At 47.9% G+C, this 23,897-nt stretch overlaps 1 protein-coding gene across 1 annotated transcript in view; it reads left to right on the forward strand.

The window, feature by feature from the left end:
* Positions 1-21,016, forward strand: part of ERP44 (endoplasmic reticulum protein 44) — a 552,790-nt gene extending 531,774 nt beyond the window's left edge. The window contains exon 12 of the mRNA XM_078687681.1: positions 20,233-21,016. Within this exon, the coding sequence (XP_078543807.1) occupies positions 20,233-20,337 (105 nt within the window). The 3' untranslated portion in view covers positions 20,338-21,016. The remainder of the gene's footprint in view (positions 1-20,232) is intronic.
* The last annotated feature ends 2,881 nt before the right edge of the window (positions 21,017-23,897 follow it).

Genomic DNA, 23,897 nt, shown 5'->3' on the forward strand with positions numbered 1-23,897 from the left:
TACGCTCCTTGTTATTTTGGGTTCGGCTTAGAAGGACCCCTGAACTTTTTAACTATGCTTTGGTTCTGGATGAGCTGATTAGTTTGAATGTAGCTAATAAAATTAAATGGCTCAACAATTTAAAGAAGCTGGTGATATCTATAGGTCTGGAGGATAGTTGGATATCCCAAACGCCACCACCAAAACTAATTGTTAAAAAACTTTATTGGGATTGGATTGTGGCAAAAGAACTTAGGAACCCAAGTTGGGGTCCCTTAACTAACACATTCCTCGACCACAAGCCTCTTAGAAAGCTAGAGCCATTCCTGGATTTTATCCAGGTTCCCCGCAACAGAACGCTGTTTCTGAAATTTAGATATGGTATATTACCTCTTAATTCATTCAAGGAAGGGTGGAAGGGACGTAGAGGAACTGACCTAAAATGTCCAGGTTGCTCCTGCCCGAAAGAATCGTTGGGCCACTTCCTGTTCGCATGTGCTGCTTATAAACAACCAAGAGCAAAATGGCTGAAACCTGTTTGTAGGGAGCTTGGGATGAGGGACCATAGAACCGCTATGCGTGTCATTTTAACAAATGCTACTTCAATGTATATTGTTTGTGAGGTGGCCAAATATGTGGCGAATGCATGGTATATCAGGTCAAAATTTTTACACGATGTTTGATATTTCTTCATTATAGCAAGAATAGTTTATTTTTGTCTTCTATGTCTGTGGATTGTAATATTGTGATGTATTTCATATGCTGAACATTTGTACTTTTATGAAATATTTTTTTTTCGAATAAAGTATTACAACAATGCGATATGGATGAACTGGTCGGGCAGATTTGCGGACGCTTTTCCACCAACCCCACTGATTCCATTAGTGGCACGCAAACTAAGGCAACAGTCACTCACAATGATCCTGGTTGCTCCCACATGGGCAAGACAGCCGTGGTACACAACGCTCCTAGAACTCTCAGTAGTTCCACATCAAAGACTGCGCCTGTCGCCACAGCTATTAACTCGGAACCATGGAGAAATAAGGCACCCAGATCCTAATCAGATGAATCTAGCGATCTGGCTCCTGAGGTTTTAGAGTTCAGATATCTTAACTTGCCTCCAGACTGTATGAACATTATCAAGGAAGCAAGGCACCCAGCTACTAGAGCATGCTACGCAGCTAAATGGAAAAGATTTGTAATTTATTACAATAATAATGAAATCAATCCATTAGATGCCTCCATCCAAAACATAATCTGTTACTTATTACATCTTCAGCGATGCAATCTGGCATACTCTTCCATAAGGCTACACCTTGCTGCTATAGCAGCATATCTCCAAAACAGACAACACGTGTCCCTGTTCAGGATACCACCTATCGAAGCTTTTATGGAAGGACTTAAAAGAATTATCCCTCCAAAACATCTACCTTCGCCAGTCTGGAACTTAAACATAGTACTTACCAGACTTATGGGGCCTTCTTTCGAACCACTCCATTCATGTGAATTACAATTCTTAACATGGAAAGTGGCATTTTTGATTGCTATTACCTCCCTCAGGCGAGTGAGTGAGCTACAGGCACTAACCATTCAGGAACCTTTTATGCAAATACACCACAATAAGGTAGTGCTTCGTACTAACCCTAAGTTTATGCCAAAAGTTATATCTTCCAAAACCCGCAGTCAGTGGCTGAAAGAGCCCTACACACACTAGATGTAAGAAGAGCGCTGCTATATTACGTTGACAGAACTAAACCATTCAGGAAAACAAAGCAACTATTTGTTGCTTTTTCTCCACAACATATGAGTAATCCCATTTCGAAAACAGGAATAGCCAGATGGATAGTTAAATGCATTCAAATATGCTATCAAAAGGCTAAACGCACTCTAACAGTCCCCCCAAAAACCCACTCAACGCACAAAATGGGGGCATCCATGGCTTTCCTAGGAAATCTTCCCCTAGAAGACATATGTAGGGCAGCTACATGGTCTACCATACACACTTTCACTAAACGCTACTGTGCGGACGTGCAGCAAAGCAGCAAGCTGCTGTAGGCCAGGCTGTCCTTAAAACTCTTTTTCAAACTGCTGCAGCTGGTACAGGTGACCACCGCTAGAGGAGATACTGCTATACAGTCTATGCTAAGATATGAATTCAGCAGCCCACAGGCCTCGAACGGAAAATACTACTTACCAGTATGCATCTGTTCTTGGCATGTAGGGCTGCTGACATTCATATCGCCCACCCTCCTCCCCGGTGCCTGTCACAGCTGCAGTAATCTTTTCTACATACATTTATATGGTCATCTTACTTTTCTATACTCCATCTTTGCCACAATGGCGAAAAACAATCTGAAGATGGAGAGGATGCCCATGCGCACTGTAGTCCAGGAGAGGAGTCACCTATCTCGTGATACTTCGAAGACTCTTCCAGGACAACAAGGTGCAAACATCCGGACCCAACACTAGGCGGCGATCTATGCTAAGATATGAATGTCAGCAGCCCTACATGCCAAGAACAGATGCATACTGGTAAGTAGCATTTTCCTTTTTTTAAATCCCACACGGGAATCAGTGTGGGATTTTTATGAGCTAAAATGTTTGATATCAAACTTACCAGTTTTCAGTAAAGCCAGTTTGGAGCTGTAAAATGTGTAATGACAAACTCCCAGACCATGTACTCTTTATGGCATTACTGCACTTACAATGTCTAAGAGTATTCTTAGACACTGGAGGGGCACCGGGCTCGGTAACCTGTACCCTCACCAGTGGCATAGTGCACCTAGCTAGAGGGTTGGCTGACTACTGCTATAGGCAGTGAGTTGTAGGCATGACACAGAGGGATGTGTGCCATGTTGACGCTTGAGTTTGTTCTGCACCAAAACACTCATCCTGCAATGGCAGTGTGTGTGTGTAAAGGGACAGGGTCACTAAGGGTGGCACAATATGTGCTGCAGCCGTTAGAGGCCTTCCCTACTACGGTACCTTTTACAAGAGACTTGCATGTGGCCAGAGAGTTGCCACTTTTGTTATGCAATAGTACAGATTTAGGGAAAGAACATAGGCCCTGGGTACCTAGTTTGCAGGAACCCAGGGAACACTTGGTCAAAGAGCATCAACATCAGGCAAAACGTGGGGGCAACTGTGCAAAAAGGGTCACTTTCCTACATCCCCTCCCAACTCAGTGAAGTCTGAGGGCCATGCACCTTATTTTTGGGCAGACCCAACCCTCTGGTGTGCCTTTAGGCCACATGGGTTCGGCAGGTGGCCCCACTGGATTTCCGCCGGTGGGTCCGCCCTCGACGCCTGTCTGGCCCCTTGGATCCAGTGCTGGATCCAAAACTGCTCCAATTGGTAGACTGTGATTCTCCAGCATTGAATCTTTCATAGATTCACATGCTTGAATCTTCCCCCTCGTCATGGTGGGAGTCTCACAGTATTAGAAATATAGCAGTATAAAAGAAAAAATTCATGTAAACCAATACAAAGGTAATTTATTCTTTGCTAACCTATCGCCATCTTTATATGGTCCAAATGTCAGCCAATGAGTCACCAGCCCTGAGATCACAATCCCCTGCTGAGCCACCATACCTCAGATTTTTACCTGCACGTCGTGTGAGGAAGGAGTCTCCCTGAGCTCTGTTCAGTTTTTCACTCTGTGGTGCACTTTTGACCTGTCTATTCCACTCCGTATTTTCTGGAAAGAGGTATTGTTAGTTTTTTCATTTTGGGAAGATGTCCGAGGGCTCTAAAAAGAGGTTATTCAGACACTGCAGATCTTGTGGGAAGGCTAGACTGTTTTCTGAGGACCCCCACAAAGATTGTTTATATTGTTTAAATCCCAAGTATGTTCCCAAGGAGGGTAAGCATTTCCGGACTTTCTCTGCCAAGACTCTAAAAGACAGAGAGGCACGTTTACTTCTGTGGCTACAGAAGAAGAAATCCAGATCAGAGTCTGGTTCAGAGGCTGAAGAGGCTCATTCTACTCCAGAAAGAAAGCTAAAGCCTACTTTTACTAAAGCTGACTCTAAAAAAACAAAAGTCAGTAAAACCAAAGACAAGGTGCCAGATTTACTGCCTCCTAAGGGCTTTTCTATGTAGTCTTCTTCATCAGTGCCACACACTCCTCTTAAAAAATCTGCGGAGAAAAAGGCCCCGTCGACGGCAGACTCGTCTATGAGAGCAGCGCATTCATCTTCACTGATGGGTCGTCAACAGCAGGAACTTTAACTTTGAAGATGACGAAGGCCTCGTTGGCGGCCACCATGAGGATGACATCATCGACAAGAGCTCCATCGACTATCTCAACGACTACCTTGTCGACGATGGTTTTCAAGTCTCCAAATATACAAAGCTCGTCGATGACCAAGAGGTTTCCACCATCGACGGGCTTGTCGATGGAGAGAAAAAGGTCCTCAGTAATACTTGATTCAGGAAAAATTACTTCAGAATAGGCATCTTGGAGCAAAATCTTGCTGCTACCACCTTCTCATCTGTTGGAAATGCAGGAATCAGAGGAGGCAGGTTCTTTTGGACCTGCGTATAGTCCCTCTCAGCTCAAGGTGAAATGCCGAGATACGGATGAGGAAGAGCATCAAGACCAAATTGAATATTTGCAAGATGATTTCTCTTTTAAAGATCATCCTCCAACAAGATCACAGAGGTGCAAATCTTTTCAGGACAATTATGAATACGAGGAAGAGGAGAATAATCCTCCACTTCCCAGGGAAGATACTGTTTCAGTGGCAATCTCGCTGGTTACGGATCCGAGACACATGATCTAGGACTATTACAAACGATTTCCGGAAGCAAATGCTCCTTTACCGAACACCCTGAGTAAGACGCAGAGTGTAGCCTCTTCTGAGAAGGCAGTGCCTCCCAGCAGACACTTCCTCCAACAGTGATAGCCGTCAGGGATGACTATATAGAGTGTGATGTGGAAGAACAACCAGAAGAGGGAGAGGTGACACAGGATGAAGAGCCTGTGGGTGACGAATGGGATCCGTACATTCCTCCATCATCTCCTTCCCCAGCGAATTCTCTGCCGGTAGTAATTGGTGGGTACCACAAGTTACTGGAGCGAGCCTCGAAGAGGTTCAATCTACCTCTTCCTTTGAAACAGGCAGACTGTTTCTTATATGATTTCAATGATTCGGCTAGGAAATCGATTTGGACCATTCCATTGGTGAGCTACATATGTGAGGAAGGTCTATAAATTATGAAAAATCTAGCTTCTATTTCGGCATCAACCCCGAGAATGGAGAAAAAATATAAAGCTCTAGCATCGTCTCCGGCATGTCTAATTGGCCATCCTAGACTTGAATCAGTGGTCATGTAAGCAGCGCAGAGGCGCTCTAGAAACCCAGCCGCTACATGTTCCGCTCTACCAGACAAGGAGGGTAGAAAACTAGATGGCACTGGTAAACAGTGGTTTTGGCAGTCGCGTCCATCAAGGCATCAAATGCTTTAGCCATAGTAAGCCGGTATGACAGACAAATGTGGTCTGACTTAGCGCCTTTGCTATCTCACCATTATGATGATAAGAAGGAAGAGGTGATGCAAATTCTACAAGAAGGGGCTAGGGAAGCCTCTGAAATGATTGATATAGCCATGGACATTTCAGTGGCTTTTAGGCAGATAGCAGGAGATATCGCTCTTCGCAGACAAGGCTGGCTCAAAGCCACCTCTTTCTGTTTGGAAATGTAAGCAAAAATTGTCGATTTGTGAAAATTTGATGGTGAAAATCTATTTGGAAAACATGTGGATGATGGTCTTCAGAGAATTAAGACTGATACAGACACAGCACGTGCTATAGGGAATCTACAACAACAAAGGTTTCAGTCCTTTCGTGGTAGAGGAGCAAGAGGCCGATACCAACAAAGGCTATCTTTTCAGTCATATAGCTACATGCAACAGGGGTATCACAAATACCCTAATTAACAACCGTTTCGATCGACCAATTTGCCTTACCATCAACAGGCGAACAGAAGAAAGACATTGGCTAGGGGAAAGTCGCAGGACAGTGGTAGGCAACAGTGACGTTCTCAAGGCGCCATCCACCTTGTCAGGAAGCAAGCAAGAATATAAGAAAACAACTCTTCAGAATGTTATCCCTGCAAGAGATTCTTCTAATACTGAACAGAGGAAACTTTATGACATCTTTAGATCGATTAGATGCAAACTTCCATGTCCCAATCTATGTCAAACATTAACGGTATCTGAGGTCCGAGGTGGAGGGGCGCCACTCAGCTCCAAGAGTGTTCACGAAGTGCATGGCGCTAGTGGAAAGATGTCTTCACACGTTGGATGTCAGAAGATGCTTAAGATTTTATATTAAAAGGACAAAGACTTTTAGAAAATCAAGCCAACTGCTAATCGCTTTCGCTGCTCCCAGGAAGGGGTTTGCTTTATCCAGAAACAGTATATCCATATGGATATCTTTAGCAATTGCATTTTGCCACGAGAAGGCAGGAAGACTTCTGACTTCGAAGGTTTCGGCCCATTCGACAAGGAAGATGGCTACTTCATCCGCATTGTTCGCAGGAGTATCGCTCCCGGACATTTGTGGAGCAGCAACGTGGTCAGTTGTCTATACATTTACCAGGCACTACTGTCTGGACACAGCATGGAAAGGAGATTCAGCGGTGGGACAGGCCGTGCTCAGTCGACTTTACCTTTAAGGTACTCTTTCCTTCAAAAGAATACGCTTGTATATGAAGTAATGCATGATATGATTGTTTCTTCATAATTATATATATATATATATATATATATATATATATATATATATATATATATATATATATATATATATATATAATAATGTGCTTATCAATATTAGGTAAGTATAAGCATTGGTGCTGTAAGAAATATAACTATGTACTTCAACCCCTTTAGATATTAGTTCTCGGGTTTTTCTCCTGTCAAAGATTCACGATTTCTAAATTACAACATGCATTTAAGTAATAATTTTGTTATGAGTGACAACAAAATGGTTTATTTATATATTATATATTATATATATCTTGGTTTTTTTTAAGACCGTGTACAGAAAGATATGTGCAATCGTAAAGTTGCTGGAAACAAGTTATTCCGAGTCTGTTGTTGACCTTCATCACCATGTGACTGTAACATGTGACCAGGGCGGGTTTGTAGCAGCATTTAAAAATAACCAGGAAACAGTCTCTATGTGAACAAGGGCTTGTAAGCCCGAAACACGTCATCAGATGAAGCAGGATATATTGGTTTAATAAACATCTTGCCTGGATGCAGTGGTCAGTTTCTCCTTCTTCGCCGCAGTGGAAGTAGTTGCGTTGTTGTGATATATATCTATATATATATTTATGTATATTTAGTCTTTGTTGTTTGTAGCATTCTGAGACACAATCTGCTATGCATGCTATTAATCTAGTAGCTTATGAAATTTGACTAATTTGGCCATAAGGATAAAAGGGGTCTTACCCTTAAAATGCTTTTGATGTGTGAGATAGTGCTTTCTATTCTGATTCAAGCATGTGAATCTATGAAAGATTCAGTGCTGGAGAAAAAACAAGTTACTTACCTGTACACTGTGGTGCTCCGGTATTGATATCTTCAATAGATTTACATACGGCTCGCCCGCCTCCCCGTTTTCAGGTGGACCACTTTTACCTCACGATAAGTATCCTTGGCTCACACTTGTGCTTGAAATCTGAGGTATGGTGGCTCGGCAGGGAATTGTGATCTCAGGGCTGGCGTCTCATTGGCTGACATTTGGACCATATATAGATTGCGATGGGTTAACAAAGTATAATTGCCTTTGTACTGGTTTATTCATTTTTTCTTTTATACTGTTCTATTTCTAATACTGTGAAACTCCCATCATGACGACGGGGAAGATTCAAGCATGTGAATCTATGAAAGATATCAATACTGGAGAACCACAGTGTACAGGTAAGTAACTTTGTGTTTTTTGGTGTCCGTTCCAACAAAGTCGTTTCTGGTGCCACAGCGTGACCCAGACACCATACCTGGTTCTAATGTGGAGCCGGGCTGGTGTTGCCCAACACCAAATTCGGTGCTAGAATGACCTAGACCTTCTAAGTCAGAGCCACTGCCTCCTTTTTTTCGACAGACCTGAAGAGGAGTATGATGGTGAGGATCTAAGAATCCTTATGAATGCAACACTCTTGAGGAGGCCAGTGATAACTGGTATGTTAAACTCGCGGATGAAAGAAGTTGGGACACTTCACCAAACAATGGCCTGGTCTCTCCTCTTAACGTGAATATGAAGGAATGTGCCTCCTTCTCTATGGTGCTGCAGAGGGAGGCTGAGGTCCTATACCTTCAGCTACTCTGTGGCTTTAAAGACAGCCAAGCCACTGCCTGGTGCTTGAGCCTCTCGAATGACCCATGCCTACCTTATTCTCTATCTCAGCCCTTCCATGTCAACAGAAAAGGCTTTCAACCCCATCTATTTCTATCCTGCCACCAAGGCCAACAGACTTTAAGTCATTTTATGGCCACGGACCTGGCTCCCATGCACCTCGTGTGACAACCAGCCAGAGGTCAACGCAGTCTGCCACCCCGCTAGCCGCAGCCTCCAAACTCTATAGTTTGCCCTTGTAACATCGCAGGCAGTGGCGTAGCAAGGGGGGCAGGTCCTCCCCAGGCGGCACAGGTTTTGGGGCAGTGTCAGTTTTACCTCTTCATACAACTGCGGCAAAAGGTCTAGCTATGCCACTGATCATAGGCACCCAGTTGGTGGCAGTTGCAACATCACCTGGCCTACTGGCAGTCCAGAACACTGGACAAGTGGGTACTTTATATAAGTGAGCGTGGTTACTCCATCCCCTTTCTTTAAACCCGCCACTAATTCCACCATCCTCAAACCAGCTGACAGAGGTCTACCCCTCCCTGCTCAGTCAGGAAGTACAGGCTGTTATGGCTAAAGGTGCCATCAAGAGGGTGCTAGCATCAAAAGTAGGTCTTGGTTGCTATTCCCGCTCCTTTCGAGTGCCCAAAAAGATCAAAATGATCCAACCTATTTTTTTTATTTTTTTATAAATCTTTATATTATTTTAAGCACAAACAGACATGAGGATGGACCATCGCAGTTACATAGAGCCCGGCATTTAGTAAGAGAGGGATCATTGACACCACTCAACCAATCAATTGTGCAGGACCGATCAATGGCGCAAGGTCCCTGTACCAGACCCACCACTGCAGTTTCAAGCCCCCCCAAACAATAAACTGCTGTGATTAAAGTGCCGGGCGTCAGGTCATCATTCAACTCCATATGCAGGTCCACCCTCCCCGTCTAACCGCCCCTCCCCCTTACCTGCAATCAAAAGAATGAATACAATCAAAATACTACCCTAGTGTGCGGGTTGTACAAATGTCATCACATCTACGATACCATTAAATAGTTTGACCACCACGGAAGTCGAGAATCGCCTCGCATGCCATCCCCCAATGCCTAGAGGAGAATGTATATTGGCCTTCATCCTCCGTCAGCACGTTGGACTCTGAGTCAGTGTCTAGATCTGATGTCCGTAGCTCCATCACCAGGGCCTCCCAAGCCCGCGCCGCCTCTAGTGCTTTGTCACTATGGGACCTATGCGCCTGCTGCAGTCTGACCGAACTCTTGCTACCTGCCCACATACGCAATGCCGCCCTCCATCTAGTGTAGCCAGGGCCTGCTGCTGCCTTCCAATGAGATGTAATTTACCTCTTGGCTAGTAAGAATCCTAGGTCTATAAACTTGCTAGACAACTTATTTTTACTAGTGAGTGGAAACCAGTGTAATAAGCAAGTCCCCTTGTCCGGAGTAATCTGTCGTCCGGTTACCCTACAGAGCAAACCAGTTATCTCTTCCCAATATGCCCCCAACTGCGGACAATCCCACAGCATGTGCCGCTAATCCGCATCCCGTAATCTACACCGGGGGCATAGTGCCGCGTCTACCTGGAAATACTGGTTCATTTTAGCCGGCGTAAGGTATGCCCTGTGAAGAATAAAGAACTGGATCAATTGGAACCTAGCATTCCTGGTGCTCTTCCATGCTCTTTTAATGATATGTGCCCAAGCCGCGTCAGGTATGTCTTTCTCTAAGTCTGTCACCCATTGCTCTTGTATCTTCTGCAGTGGGTTCAGCCCCTCACCCAGCATATATTTATATAACAATGTGACCGCTTTATACGTGCCCGCTGCCATCACCACATATTGGCATTTTCCGCTTTGTTGGCGGCTCTGGGAGGCCAGTACCCCAATACTTCTGGATAGCGGTAACCAGTGCATTAGAAAATGGCCACATGGGAGACCAAAAGTCTCCTGCAATGCACTATAGGGCAGTAGAGCACCATCTGCAAATAGATCACCCACCATCTGTAAGCCCAGCTCCTCCCACTCTGAGAGGGCGGACCAGTCCCCCCTATGTGGCAATGCCGTGCACATGCCCAGCGGTATTTCGGGAGCGTATGGTCGCCGTACCCCAATTCTATTGTGGAATAGTTTCCAACAATGCCTTAGGGTGCCCTCCACTATCGACAATTCAGAAGTCCGTAGTCTCTGCTGTAGGACCACAAAGGACAGAACATGCCGTGGCACATCCGGTTCGGAGTCCTTTTCCGGTCCTCGAAACTCCAATGCCACCGCCTGGGTAAGGTGTTGGAATTTGTGCAGTTAGATTGTATAATTTAAAATCTGGGGCTGCAAGGCCCTCCTACAGCTCTCGGCCGCATCAGAGTATCTAACGCTACCCTGAGCCACCCCGCGCCCCAGATAAAGCCCCCTACCGCAGAACGGAGTTGTCGGAAAAAGGCAACAGGTATCCGTATCGGCAGGGTCCGAAAAAAGTACAAGAGTCTAGGAGGCGCCACCATCTTCAGCAGCGCTATGCGACCTGCCACCGACAATGGGAGAGTCCCCCAGAACCGCATACTACCCCTCCGGCCCCTCAACGCTCTGCCGATGTTGCCTTCAAGGAGATCCTCCTGAGTATGGTACACATGCGTCCCCAAATAGGGGAGACACCTAGGCTCCCACGTCAAATCAGGCGGTAGTATGGGCGGATCGCACGATCTGGTCACCGGGAATATGCAAGTCTTCGCCCAGTTAACCCGTAGCCCTGAGATATCCCCGAACCAGCCAAGAAGGGAGCGCGCTCCCCCCAGGGCCTCCCCCGCATCTCTTAGAAACAATAGGAGGTCGTTCGCATACAGTGAAAAAAATGCGGCTGGTTGTGAAGCCGCAAGCCCTGGTACGCCAGCCCCAACCTGGCTCGCACCGCTAAGGGCTCCACCGCAAGGGCGAATGCGGACAGCCCTGTCTAGTGCCCCGTCCCACGGGGTAAGATGAGGAAATCACTCTACCAATCCGAACCCTAGCAGTCGCCAATGAGTATAATATTTTCGTCCAGCGGACATATCCGTCTCCAAGCCCGAATGCTTTCATGACTGAGAACAAATAGGGCCATTCCAGGCTATCAAACGCCTTAGCATTATCGACCGAAAGAATCATCGCCCGCCCCTCCGCTCCACAGTCTCCATCCAATTTTCTTATCAACCTACGTATGCTGCTAGCTGTATTGCGATTCGGGATAAAATCGGCTTGATCAGAGTGTACTAATCGTGTCATGAAGGGGAGGAGCCTAGTGGCCAGCACTCGACTCAATATTTTATAATCAGTGGTGAGCATAGACAGAGGCCCATACGCAGTTGGATCAGTCGGGGATTTCCCTGGCTTGAGGAGGGGAACAATGATAGCCTCCCTAGTAGAGGTCGGCAGTACCCCCCGCTGTCTAGCCTCTTTATACATTGTCAGTAATCTGGGAGCCAGGAGGTCAATATATGCAAAGTAGAATTCGATAGGCAGCCCATCGCTTCCCGGGGTTTTGTTACGCGCCAACTGCTTAATAGCGTAGCGAATTTCGGCAAGTGTGATGTCCTGACCAAGGGATTCCGCTTCTTCCTCCTCAACAGTAGGCAGCTCCAACCCTTCCAAAAACGATTGAACAACGCCTCCCCAGTCTGCAATTGGCTCGTGTATAGACTCGCATAGAAGGACCGAAATCGGTCATTTATTTGATGTTGTGTGTATTCTAAACCTCCTGAGGGCGAGGTCCGTGCCAATATAGGTACGCATCTAGGAGCGGGGTCAGCCAGCCAAGCCAACAACGTGCCCACTTTATCCCTTTCCTCATGCGCTCGTACCAGGTAAGCTCTATGATCGAAGCACCGTAGGCGCTCCACAACCACCGCTACCTCTTCCTTTCGGGACTGGACCGTGTCACGCGTCCCAGAATTGTCCGAGTGGGCTCTCTCAGCCACCCTTAGGATCAGTTCACCCGCCTCGATTTCTTGTAATAGCAGCTTCCTCACCCCCACCCATTTAGCGATACATATCCCGCAAATCACCACTTTAAAAGTGTCCCATTCCAGGGCCGCTGTCGTGGCCGTGCCTGCATTCTCCGCAAAGTATTTCTCCACCCCATCCCCAAGCTCTGCGCGAAAGGCCTGATCCTCTAACATCTCAGGACGCAGTGTCCAGATGGGTACAATAGGGCGCTCCGCAACACAACAGAAACTCACCAGCAACAGATTATGGTCCGATATGGCGCGCGATAAATATTCGCTACCAACCGCCAAGGATACCAGGCCAGGACTACACAACATTGCGTCCAATCGCACATGCAAATCATGCAAAGCCGAAAAGTACGAATAGTCTCTATCGTCCGGGTGCTGCGCTTGCCAAACATCAATGAATCCCCAGTTATTCTGCCACTGGGTGCTGGCCTTCGCTAGTCTGTGAGCCGGAGCTATGGAGAATGGAGGGTGGGACCTGTCCATGGTCACATTGACAACTGAGTTGAAATCTACCCCCATCAATGCTGGAGTCGTAAAATAATCCGCAAGGGCAACAGATAGATTCTCCAGGAAGGGCGCCGGGTCCACATTACGGGTATAAACACTGCAAAGGGTCACCTCTTGCCCATAAAGGTGTCCTCTAACCACTACATAGCGTCCCTCCGAGTCTACCAGTTGATCAGTCATCTGAAAGGGGACCCCCACTCTAATCCAGATCAGCACACCTCATGCAAATGCTGAATAAATGGTGTGGTAAAGCTGGCCTCGCCATCTGTGCTGCAGAGCCAATCCCTCTGTCCTAGTCAAATGAGTCTCCTGCAGGAAGGCTATCTGCACGCCCCTACGCACCAAATAGGAATGAACTTTAGATCTACGCTGTATGGAGTGCAATCCCCATACATTCCAGGTCACACATTTCACATCAGGTAATGGGCCCATAACAGTAATGCAAAAAACACACGGCACGTTCCTCCCCCCCTGGCTGCCAGGTAATTGTCCCATAGTATGAATGTACAATGCACAAGAGCTCTACATTCTTAATTAGTCACGCCGGCAGGCAATGTCCCCCAAACAAAACAATTCCATCCCCCAACAATCCCACCCCGCCCACATCAGCTCCCTAACCCCCAAGAACAGGCACCAACATAGTGAATCCCATCCAAACTAGCCCAACCACGTGCCTCAAAGAGCTAAGGCAAGCAAACTGTAACCATCCGGTGGGGGTGGATAGAGACTAGTAAATAACCTCCACGTAATCAAAATCGCACCTGTCGTCCGCCCCAGGTCCCCCAATGAATGTGCGTAGCCCCCCCCCCATAACCCCCCGCTTTTGTTGTTGCCTCCCCCGCCTAGTTAAAATCAGCCCAGGGTTCCATCCTTCCATGCTTCTAGATGCTTCTAGCGCACTATGAAGAGCCCCCAACAGTGATAAACTTAACGGTACATCTAGCCAAATCAGAAATCCCAATCCCAAGAAGGGTACAAAGTCTACTCATCCAGTAGTCCGTCCGCCGTTCTTGGTGTAACCAGCGGAAAATGAGTACTGTCCGATGCAGAGGATTCTGCCTCTGACTGGCCCTTGTCGCTCCCCAGGTCCAAGCCATTTGTCGAGGTCCTCAGTAATTCTCCAAAGGTCACCGCATCCAGCACTCCCTTGCGCTCCACTGCTGTTTGTGATATTGATGGCTTCCGTAAACCCCGCCGTCGATGCCGTATACGTTGCGATCTGCGAGGCTGAGAGCCCCCAGCCGACTCCCGCGCTTCCACCTCCCGATAGTCTTTGCCGGCTCTGTATGATTCCAGCCATGCCCACGCTTCCTCTGGTGTGTCGTGAAAACAGCTCTTCCCATCTGGGATGATGCGCAATTTGGCCGGAAAGAACAGAGAATACCGGATCCCCTCTGCACGCAATTCTTTCTTGACAGCCTGGAAGGACATGCGGCGCCGTTGAGTCTCGAGTGAGTAATCCGGGAACAGAGTAACATTGCTATTGTCAACCTGAAAAGGGCCGTCACTGCGAGCCTTCTGAAGAAGCAAGTCTCGATCCCTAAAATGTAGCAGCGGCGCCACCACTGGCCATGGGGGGGCGTCCCTGCAGTGGAGGTCTAGCAGGGACACGGTGTGAGCGTTCCAGGGTGTAGAAGGTCGCCAATCCCTCAGGGGCCACTACTGTACTGAAACAATTTTCCAGAAAGCTCACCATGTCCGACCCCTTATTTTTTCCGGCAATCCTACCACGTGGATGTTGTTCCGCCTATTTCTGCCTTCCGCGTCTTCTGCCCGCCGCTCCAGCACCGCTATTCGATCTAGGGCACTCGCCATCGTTGCAGTCAGCGCGGTCTGCGCAGGTTCAATCTCCTGTATCGTGTTTTCTATCTGTTTCACCCGATCGGACAGTTTCGAGTGATCAGCTCGCAATAGGCCCAGTCCCGTTGCCACTTGCGCAATGTCCTGCTGGAGGGCGACACGACTGTCCGCAATGGCAGCCAAGATCTTATCCAGTTGAAGTTGGAGCCCCAGACCACACGGCGAATCCTGTGCTTCCCTGTCGTCCTGAGGCGGGGATTCTGCGTCAGAGGGCATCGGGTCTTCCTCCTTCCTCCCCCGGGGCTTGCCCATGTCGATGGTCGTCGGAGCACCCCAATGGCCTCGCCGCGGGATCCCCGCCGGTCACCGGACTATCCCAAGGGACGACCCCCAGGTCCGGGGAGGCCAATAGGAGCCCTCCCTCACTCCGCCTGGAACATCAAGCACCATCTCTCGCCGTGCCGCTAGTGGGCCCGTCTACTCCCTCGCGGAATTCACGTAGGCCCCGGTAGGGCGACCGCAGCCAAAGCACTCGGCCAGCCTCCCCTCCAGTCCAAAGCGGCGCACAGTTCGACCAGGGGCGCCCCCAGGGAGAACGCCCCGTCTCCGCCACGAGGCCCAGGCGGGCTTATGTCCAGCGCTGCTCACGCTCAGGCTCTCCCCCTCAGTCAGGGCCACAGTTCCCCCAACTCGCCACCACCATCACTAGGTTCTTCCAGAGCGCCTCCAAGCAGGGCGCCCCCGACTCACCGCAAAGGTCCAACAAGAGATCTGCCGCTCGCCTCTGACCAGCGGTGCTCAGTCCGCAGCCCCCAAGGCCAGCTGATGTCCTCCTCAGCACTCTTTTTCGGCAGCAGTTGCCCAGCCTCCACAGCTCGAGAATAGGCCCACGATACAGGTTCCCCAATAGCGCCAGCAGGCGCGGACCGCCCTCTGCTGCTCAGCCTCCGGTCCCTCAGAGCTGCCACCAGCGTTTACCCTCCGGAGCTGGTCCGCTCCGCAGTGCCTGCCAGTGCTGGAGCCCCCAAACTGAAGCTCCCGAAGCTCCCGTTGGAACGCCGCCACAATTCTCCCACAGCTGCTGCCTCAATTGATGCGCTCCGGGGCTCAAAGCATCCGGCAATTCGCTATCTATCCGCCGCCCGCAGTGCCGTTCAAGAGCCTCTCAGAGGGACGGCGCCGCCATTTTGATGCTGCCCTCGCATACAGCGCGGTCCCGGGGCGCGCTCCTATAACCCCGTAGTCGGCACTGCGGCTCACCGGGACACTCAGGGCAGTTTCCTATCGATTCCCGACCCTCACAGCTGCATGGGGGGGGGGGGGTCTAGGGGGTCGATTTCAGGAGAAATGCCGGGTTCCCTAGTGGAGCTTGGCGTTCAAGCTGCCGGCCGCCTCGGCATCCAAGCCACGCCCCGTGATCCAACCTATTTAGACCTGCATCCTGTCCTGAAAAAGAAATTAAAGATGCTCACGTTGGCTTGGGTTTTATCAGCCCTAGAACCTGGAATCTGGATGGTGCGCTGGACTTGCAGGACGCCTACTTCCATATTTCCCCTCCTGCCTGCCCACAAGAGGAACCACAGTTCATTATGGGCCACAAGCATTATCAAATCGCTATGCTCCATTTTGGCTTTGGCAACGCCTGTCGGGTGTTCACCAAGGTGATGGCAGTGGTTCCAGCATACCTGGAGAGGTCAGGGGTTCCAGTCTTTTCCTACCTCAACGATTGACTGTTAAAAGCAGACTTGCACCAGGTAGTAGTTTCCCACCTCCAGATGATGGCAGATTTCCTGCATTCGTTGGGGGGGTTCACTATAAGCATGCCAAAGTCACGCCTGATTACCAGAACGTGAGTCCAGGATATTCAGGCTATGATTCCGGGGTTTTCAGCCTGTGTCTTGCATTTCCTTGAGAGTGACTGAGGATGGCGCGTCTTGTAACCTCCTGCATCCTTCTGGTAACACATACCTGTTCGCTTATTCCGGCTCTACAGTGGGACCTGAAGTTCCAGTGGACGTAGCACCAGAGAAATCTCTCACCTGGTCCAGATATCAGAGGAAATTGAAAATGACTTGCAGTGGTGGCTAACAAGCCGCGATTGGGTTAGCAGCAGACCCCTCTCCCTTCCCCAGCCATAGCTGACTATTGCCAGATGTATCACTCCTTACCTGGGGCGACCATCTGGCAGAGGTGGAGATCGAGGACTCTGGTCTCCGGTGGAGTCTCAGTTCCACATCAGCTTGCTGAAGCTGAGACCAATCCGACTGGCATTGAAAGCCTTGCTTCCTTCTATCAAGGGAAGGCTAGTTCAGGTATTCGTGGAAAAAGCCACTTCCATGTAGTATTCCAACAAACGGGATGGGGTTGTTCATGGACCCTTCTGTTGAGATCCTGCGTGGCCGGACATGGCTTTAACATGAGGGCATTTCCTGGTGCTGCATAGTCTTGGACACCGAGCAGACAAACTCAGCTGTCGATCCCTAGCGGGGTCACAAATGATGTCTCCATCTGGAGTGGTGCATGGTATCTGAGATTGGAGAGAACCTTGGTTAGATCAGCTCGCCAGCACTGAGAATGCGCAGTGTCAGCACTTCTGCGCACTGGAGTTTCCATAGCAAAACTTACTTGGAGACTCTTTTTGTCTCGAATGGAGCTCCGACCTCAAGTATGCCTTTCTGTCGATACCGCTTCTACCCAGAGTTTTCAAGAACATCAGGAACGACCACGCCCAAGTCAGTCTGGTGGATCCGGATTGGGCACAGAGTATGCTATCTCGAACTCCTGAACATCGGTCCTCCGGTAAGGCTGCCTCTACTGCAGGATCCACTGTCACAGCAGCAGGGATGGGTCCTGCACCAGAACTTGCACACACTCCACCTTGATACATGAGGACTGAGCAGCAGCAGTTGACAGTTTTTGATGATCCTCTTGAAGTCGGTTATGTCATTCTGGCTGCCATGGGTCCCTCGTCCAAAACAGTATACGCTTGCCATTGGGGCAAATTTGGGGCTTAGTCTGCATTCAAACGGATTAATCTCCTTTCTGCACCCTTTTCTGAGGCTCTGTCAGTGATCTCTTTAGCTCGGCGAGGTTTTGCTATGGGCACAGTTTAAGGGTATATTTCAGTAATATTGGTATTCTTGCAGTTGCCAGATCAGCCCTCCTGTCACCAATTGTGAATTGTTTTCTCAAGACTTCAGAATATTTTTCCATTCAAAACCCTTCATCATGCCTAAATGGGGCTTGAGCCTAGTTCTAACTTTCTGGGTGTGTGCAACCTTCAAACCTTTTCACAATGCCCCATACATTTTCTGACAATAAAAGCAGCCTTTCTAGTGGTCATTACATCAGCCAAGAGGGTTAGTGAATTGCAAGCTCGTTCTGTACACCCTCCTTACACGATTTTCTACCCAGAAAAACTGGTTTTGAGAACGGATACCTCTTTCCCACCAAAAGTAGTAACACCTTTTCATGCAGGTCAGCCCAACACATTGCCAACCTTCTTTACTTCACCTCATCCCTCAGCATTTAAGGATGGACTGCATTGCCTGAACCCTATAGGAGCATTGTTCTACATTGATTGTACTAGGGAGTTCCAAGTGGACCATCAACTCTTCATTGGGTTTGTTGGCCCAAATAAAGAAAAGGCCTGAAGAAACATATCACCTCATGGATATTAAAATCTGATACTCATTGGCCAAGAAGCAACACCCTAAGGGCTTGTGTTTTCATTCCACCAGAGCTAAGACTTCATCCACTGCATTAGCTCCCTATTCTGAACATCTGTCAGACTGTAACTTGAGCTTCTCTGCACACATTTACCAAGCGCTGCTACTTTATCAATCAGGTCTGTTGTGACAAGCATTTTGCCCATTCAGTCTTCCAGGGCTTCCTGATCTAAATGTTTGCAGACCCATCTCTGGAATGGAATTGGTTGTGTATCTATTTTAACATAAGGAATCTGTGTTTAGAAGCCTCGATCAGATGGACAAGTTACTTACCTTCTGTAACGCCTTATCTAGTAGACTCTAACTGCATATTCCTTACTGACCCTCCCATCCTTCCCGCTCTGTGAACTGATTTCTCCATATAAGGTAGCCCTTTTAAGATCCTTTTAGTCTGCCCACTGGTACATCAGCAACCTTTGTGGCTCCGCAATTCTGACATGGAAAGGTTGTGAAAAGTAACTGATGTCAGTGCGCTGGGGTGGTGCCTATATTGGCAGCACACGTGTCACTTCTGGTGTGGACGGCGCCAACTCGAAGCCGAGCAACACCACCTACAGATGCGCAGAGGTACTGCTCAAAAAGATTTCAGATCCAGTCTGACGTCTCGGGATTATTCTAAAGTAAGGAATCTGCTGCTAGATTCAGTCTCTACTAGATAAAGTTTTGTTTCTGAAGCTAAGTAACTGGTACTTCAGTGCAACTGCCCTCCACCATCTTTTCTTCTGTCAAATTGGTGCTGAGGACTCAGGTGGCCTTCTTGCCAAAAGTTGTGACTCCCTTTCATGTCGGGCAGTCAATACCTCTACCGGCATTCTTTGCTGCCCCCTCACCCTTCAAAGAGCAGGAGGGGCTCCATCAGTTGGACCTCAAAAAGGAAATGTAAGTTCTTACATTGATCGTACCAAGACCCATCAAGTGGACATTCAGCTTTAAGTTTGCAGGAGCAAAGTTGGCTAGTCCTCTATGTTACTGTCTGCTACATACTGTCCAATAAGCAACTGCTGGATGGTCTGAGAGCCCAAACCACCTGGGCTAAGGCCACTACCACTATACTGGTGAGAGGAGGGCCGGTCATTAATTTCTGCCAGGCTGTGACATGGGCATCCATACATAAGTTCACAAAGCATTATTGCAGTGACTGCCAAGTTCAGCAGAAAGGACACTGCCTGCTCGTTTCTTCAAGACCTTTTAGTTTGAATCCACCCCACAGTGTCTCTGACTTTGAGAGGTGTTGCTTTCGCATCCATTCTAATGTAAGGAATTGCGGTTAGAAGTATCAACCAGACGACCTGATTGCTTGCCTTGAGTAACGCTTTTTGTGATTGAAACTCTCACTGCAGGTTCCTCACGGGCCGGCCCTCCCATCTCCCTGTTCTGTAGATTATTGTTTTTTTAACATATGGTCACAGGCTAGTGCTCAGTACATTGTTACCAAGAATTGTTCACTCTGCATGTCTGAGGGCTCGGAAAAGAAAAGGGTGACGCTTAAGTGCGGCTCAACTCTAACACTTCCGGAGTGGTATGTAGTCAGTGTTGTACCACATAATGCCACTTATCAATGCGCTGGAGTACTGCAAAAATATTCTCTAGATTCAGTCTGGTGTCTTGGTGATATTATAACTTCAGGAATGTGTGGGTTGATAGAGTATCCATCAGAAAGTTACCAGTACTTTGTTAATTTGCCTTCAGTCTTTCTGACCCCAGCTTCACGTGACATACCAAATCTTCATCAGTTAGCCTAATATGTATTGCCACATCCACACAAATTTTTGATGTGCTTAACATAGAATGATTTCAATGGAGAAAGCAATACATGTAAATGGGCAATGCCGCCTGTCTTTTAAGTTAATAAAATGTCCTTTTTTTCTCTACAGGAGGTTGAAGATCTTGCAAGCAGTCCTCCGGAAAGTTCGTTCCAGAAATTAGCACCAAGTGAATATAGATACACAATATTGAAAAGAGAGAAAGATGAACTTTAAATACTTGTCGACTTTGCAAGCCTTCAAACAGCAGCAGCAATTTGTGTGGGGATTATTATAACAAACTTATATTTTCATAATTCTGTGCGTTTTTCTTTATTTTGGAGAAACAAAAATGATTTATTTTATTTGGTTCCAAAAGCTTGTAAATAAATTTGTTTTGGGTTGGTTATATTGTACAGTCTCTTTTAAAGACGTTCCCGGATCTAATTAAATAGTAAAGATATCTAAGACCTGTGGACAGTTCTCATTCATGTTGGTACTGTTGAGAAGCCAAATGAAGGTCTCATTACCAGATATATGCTGTTGACTTGCACTGCCACAATAAATAGGATGTTTGGATGTTTTTTAATGGTGTCTGGTAGTGTGAGTTTATTTTCTCTCCATGTTATGGTACTTAATTTTATTAAATGTGACAAAGTAAGAAAGGTAGATACTAGATACTCAGGAAGGAATACATTAATATTTTACAGAACATCTGTATGGTTTGCTTTTATTGTCGTAAAAGTGAAACTTTCCTTACTGGAACTCCCTACGTTTTTGAGGAACTATTAAAACAATTTAACGCTCTCAATAGTTCACAACCTCAGCTGACCATACGGGTAGAAATTTGTTTACACGTTTTATTTTTTAAAGAGAAAAAAACGGCCAGAAATAAAACTTACTTTTTAAGAACCAATGAACCAAAGTTTATTGTATTGATTTAATACAGCTTAAACTCAAAGTATGTATGTCCCAATTCTAAAATCATCTTTTGTTTAGAAGTGTTTTAACAATTCAGCCCTTTATACTGTGTTCATGTTTCCTTGTACTGCAGAGTGTGACCCAGTAAATACTAACTGAACAATCTTTCAGTGATTTGCCTACACTAATGACCCATTCTTTATGGTTTCGCATTTACCATGTTTTCTTTCTAAGACACAGCGGAGGGAAACACAGATCATCTTCTTGGAATACTGGGCGTGTGGGGGCTGCTGTATCTTAGAACCAAAGCTGGCCTTATCAGCTGATTGCCTGTGATCCTGGTGTGAACAGCACTACGTGGTGGGCTGTGTTAGGCCTTAGTGTTGATCCTGTGGTGATTTCAGGGCCGCAGTGTCCTTCTTGATGAACCTTGTTACGGAGTCCTGAAAGAGGCGATCCAGATGATGGGAAACTGAGAAAATCCTCCTGAACAATGTACTGGAGGTACAGAGCTGCCCTTCACCAGCTAGAAAACTGTGACCTTGGACAGTGGGCTTGGGTGGTTCTGGTGGCACAGACCTGTGAGGACCCCAGGCGAACTGGAGATCGTGCCCCCCTCCTAGCGGCAGAGAATCATGGGAGATAATTGCAGTATCTTTTAATTTAATTTTTAATTTTAAAATATTTATTGAGCGCACTTATACCGGGACGGTTTCATGGCGCTAGAAAGCGGTGAACCAATAGAGGCAGAGAGGGAGGCTAGACTGCTAAGGATCTGGAAAACAGGAAGGTCTTAAGGTGTTTACGGAATTCCAGATAGGAGGTTGAAGCTCTGAGGGCAAGAGGGAGCGAGTTCCAAAAGGATGGAGCTAGAACCGCAAATCTTGCCCCCCGGACTTCTGCTTCCTGAAGCGGGGGACTGACAAGAGAGCCTGGTGAGCGGAGCGGAGCTCTCTGGTCGGAAGATAAGATGAAATAGCTTAACAAAGGAAAGCGGGGGCAGTCCCCGACCTAGCCTGATAAGTGATGCAGCCCAGCTTGAAAAGAGCCCTCTCCTTCACCGATAACCAGTGCAGAGACTGCAACAGAGGGGTGGCATGGTGAAATTTGGGGAGACCATAAATCAGGCGGGCAGCCTGATTTTGTATCAGTTGAAGCCGGCGGATCAGATAGTCTGGGGCACCATTATAGACCACATTCCCATAGTCAAGGCACGATAGCACCATGGCCATGAGAATGAGCTTGAGGGCGGGAACAGAAAAAAAACGGGAAACCTTACGAATGGTGCGGAGGGAAAAGAAACAGGAAGACACCACTGAGTTAACCTGCGTGTGAAGGGAAAGCTGGGAGTTGATAAAGATGCCCAGGGTTTTGACCTTAGGAACCGGAAGGGGAGGGGGGCCAAGTGAGTGGGGCCAGAAGGAAGAGAACCAAGGACTGCAACCACCCCCAGTCAAAACCAGTTCGGTTTTGTCGGGGTTCAGTTTGAGGTGGTTGCAGTTCATCCAATCTTGGATGAAAAGCATAACCCTCTGGAAATTCTGGGCAGGAGTTGGGGAGTGGGAAAGGTTGAAGATAAGTTGGAGGTCGTCGGCGTAATTGAACACCGAGACCTCCATCTGCTGTAAAGAAAAAATGAGGGGTGAGATGTATAAATTAAATAACAGGGGAGACAGGGAGGAACCCTGGGGGACGCCGCAGGTCACTCTCCGAGGAGGGGCAGCAAAGTCGGCCAGATGGACGGCCTGCTCCCTGTCCGTTAAAAAGGACCGGAGCCAGGCATGGGCCGTACCCCCAATGCCCGCCGCCTCGACACGGGTCAACAGAATGTCATGGTCCACCGTGTCGAACGCGGCGGACAGGTCTAACAGGACCAGGGCCTGGGGGAGGCAGATGTCAATACCCTCCCTCAATTTGTCCATCACCGAAACTACCACCTTCTCGGTTGAGTGCAGCGGGCGAAAGCCCGCCTGACGAGAGGAAAGGCGGCCAGTGGACTCCACAAAGGAGCTCAGAGTCCCGGTAACATGAGCCTCTGAGACCTTCGCCAGGTAAGGGAAATGGGACGGTAGTTAGCCGGCAGGGATGGATCGGCACCTGCCTTTTTCAGGATCGGAATAATAACTGCTGATTTGTGGGCGTTTGGGACAATACCAGTTTTGAGGGAATGATTGATTGTGAGTGGAGGGGAGTAGCAGTTAGAAAAGATTTCTTTCAGGGCAAATGCCGGGCCGATGTCCTGAGGTGAACCCGATTTTACCCGGGCCAGTAAGGGGAGGAGGGTTTCTCGTGTCAGGGGGGGAAGCTGGGTGAGGAGTGGAGCAGAAGGGAGCGGGTGAACAGTGATCGATGTCGGGAGTGAAGGAGGGATGTTGGCCTTAATGAGAGCTACCTTCTCAATAAAGAAGGAGTTAAGGGAGTTACAGAGTGCTTGAGACGGGGGGATTTTAGAAATCACCCTGTCAGAAGCAGCGAGCTCATGTACTGTAGCGAATATTTCCTTGGATTGATTTTCCGCTGCCAGGATTCTACCAGAGAAATACTCAGTTTTTGCTTTTAATATGTCCCTTTTGTATTCATTGAGTACCAGGCAATAATTTGCTTTAAGGTGGGGGCAGTAGGTGCGCCGCCACGCTCGTTCTGCTCTGCGCGCCGCTAACTTCTTGTCCCTAAGGAAGGGAGTGAACCATCTGTTGGCAGCGTGGGCGCGTTTAATGATCACTCTCTTGAGGGGAACAATGCTGTTGCACGCCTTTAGCAACCAGTTGTTGATGGCTGTGAGCTGAGTAGGAAGGGATAGATCACTAAGCTCAGGGCTAGATGCAGCAAGGGAAGAGCAGACACCGGGGAGGTCGGCCTTGTCCCACTTTCTAACC

Source organism: Lissotriton helveticus, chromosome 4_1 (assembly GCF_964261635.1).
Source record: "Lissotriton helveticus chromosome 4_1, aLisHel1.1, whole genome shotgun sequence".
In the NCBI taxonomy this organism is placed as follows: Eukaryota; Metazoa; Chordata; class Amphibia; order Caudata; family Salamandridae; genus Lissotriton; species Lissotriton helveticus.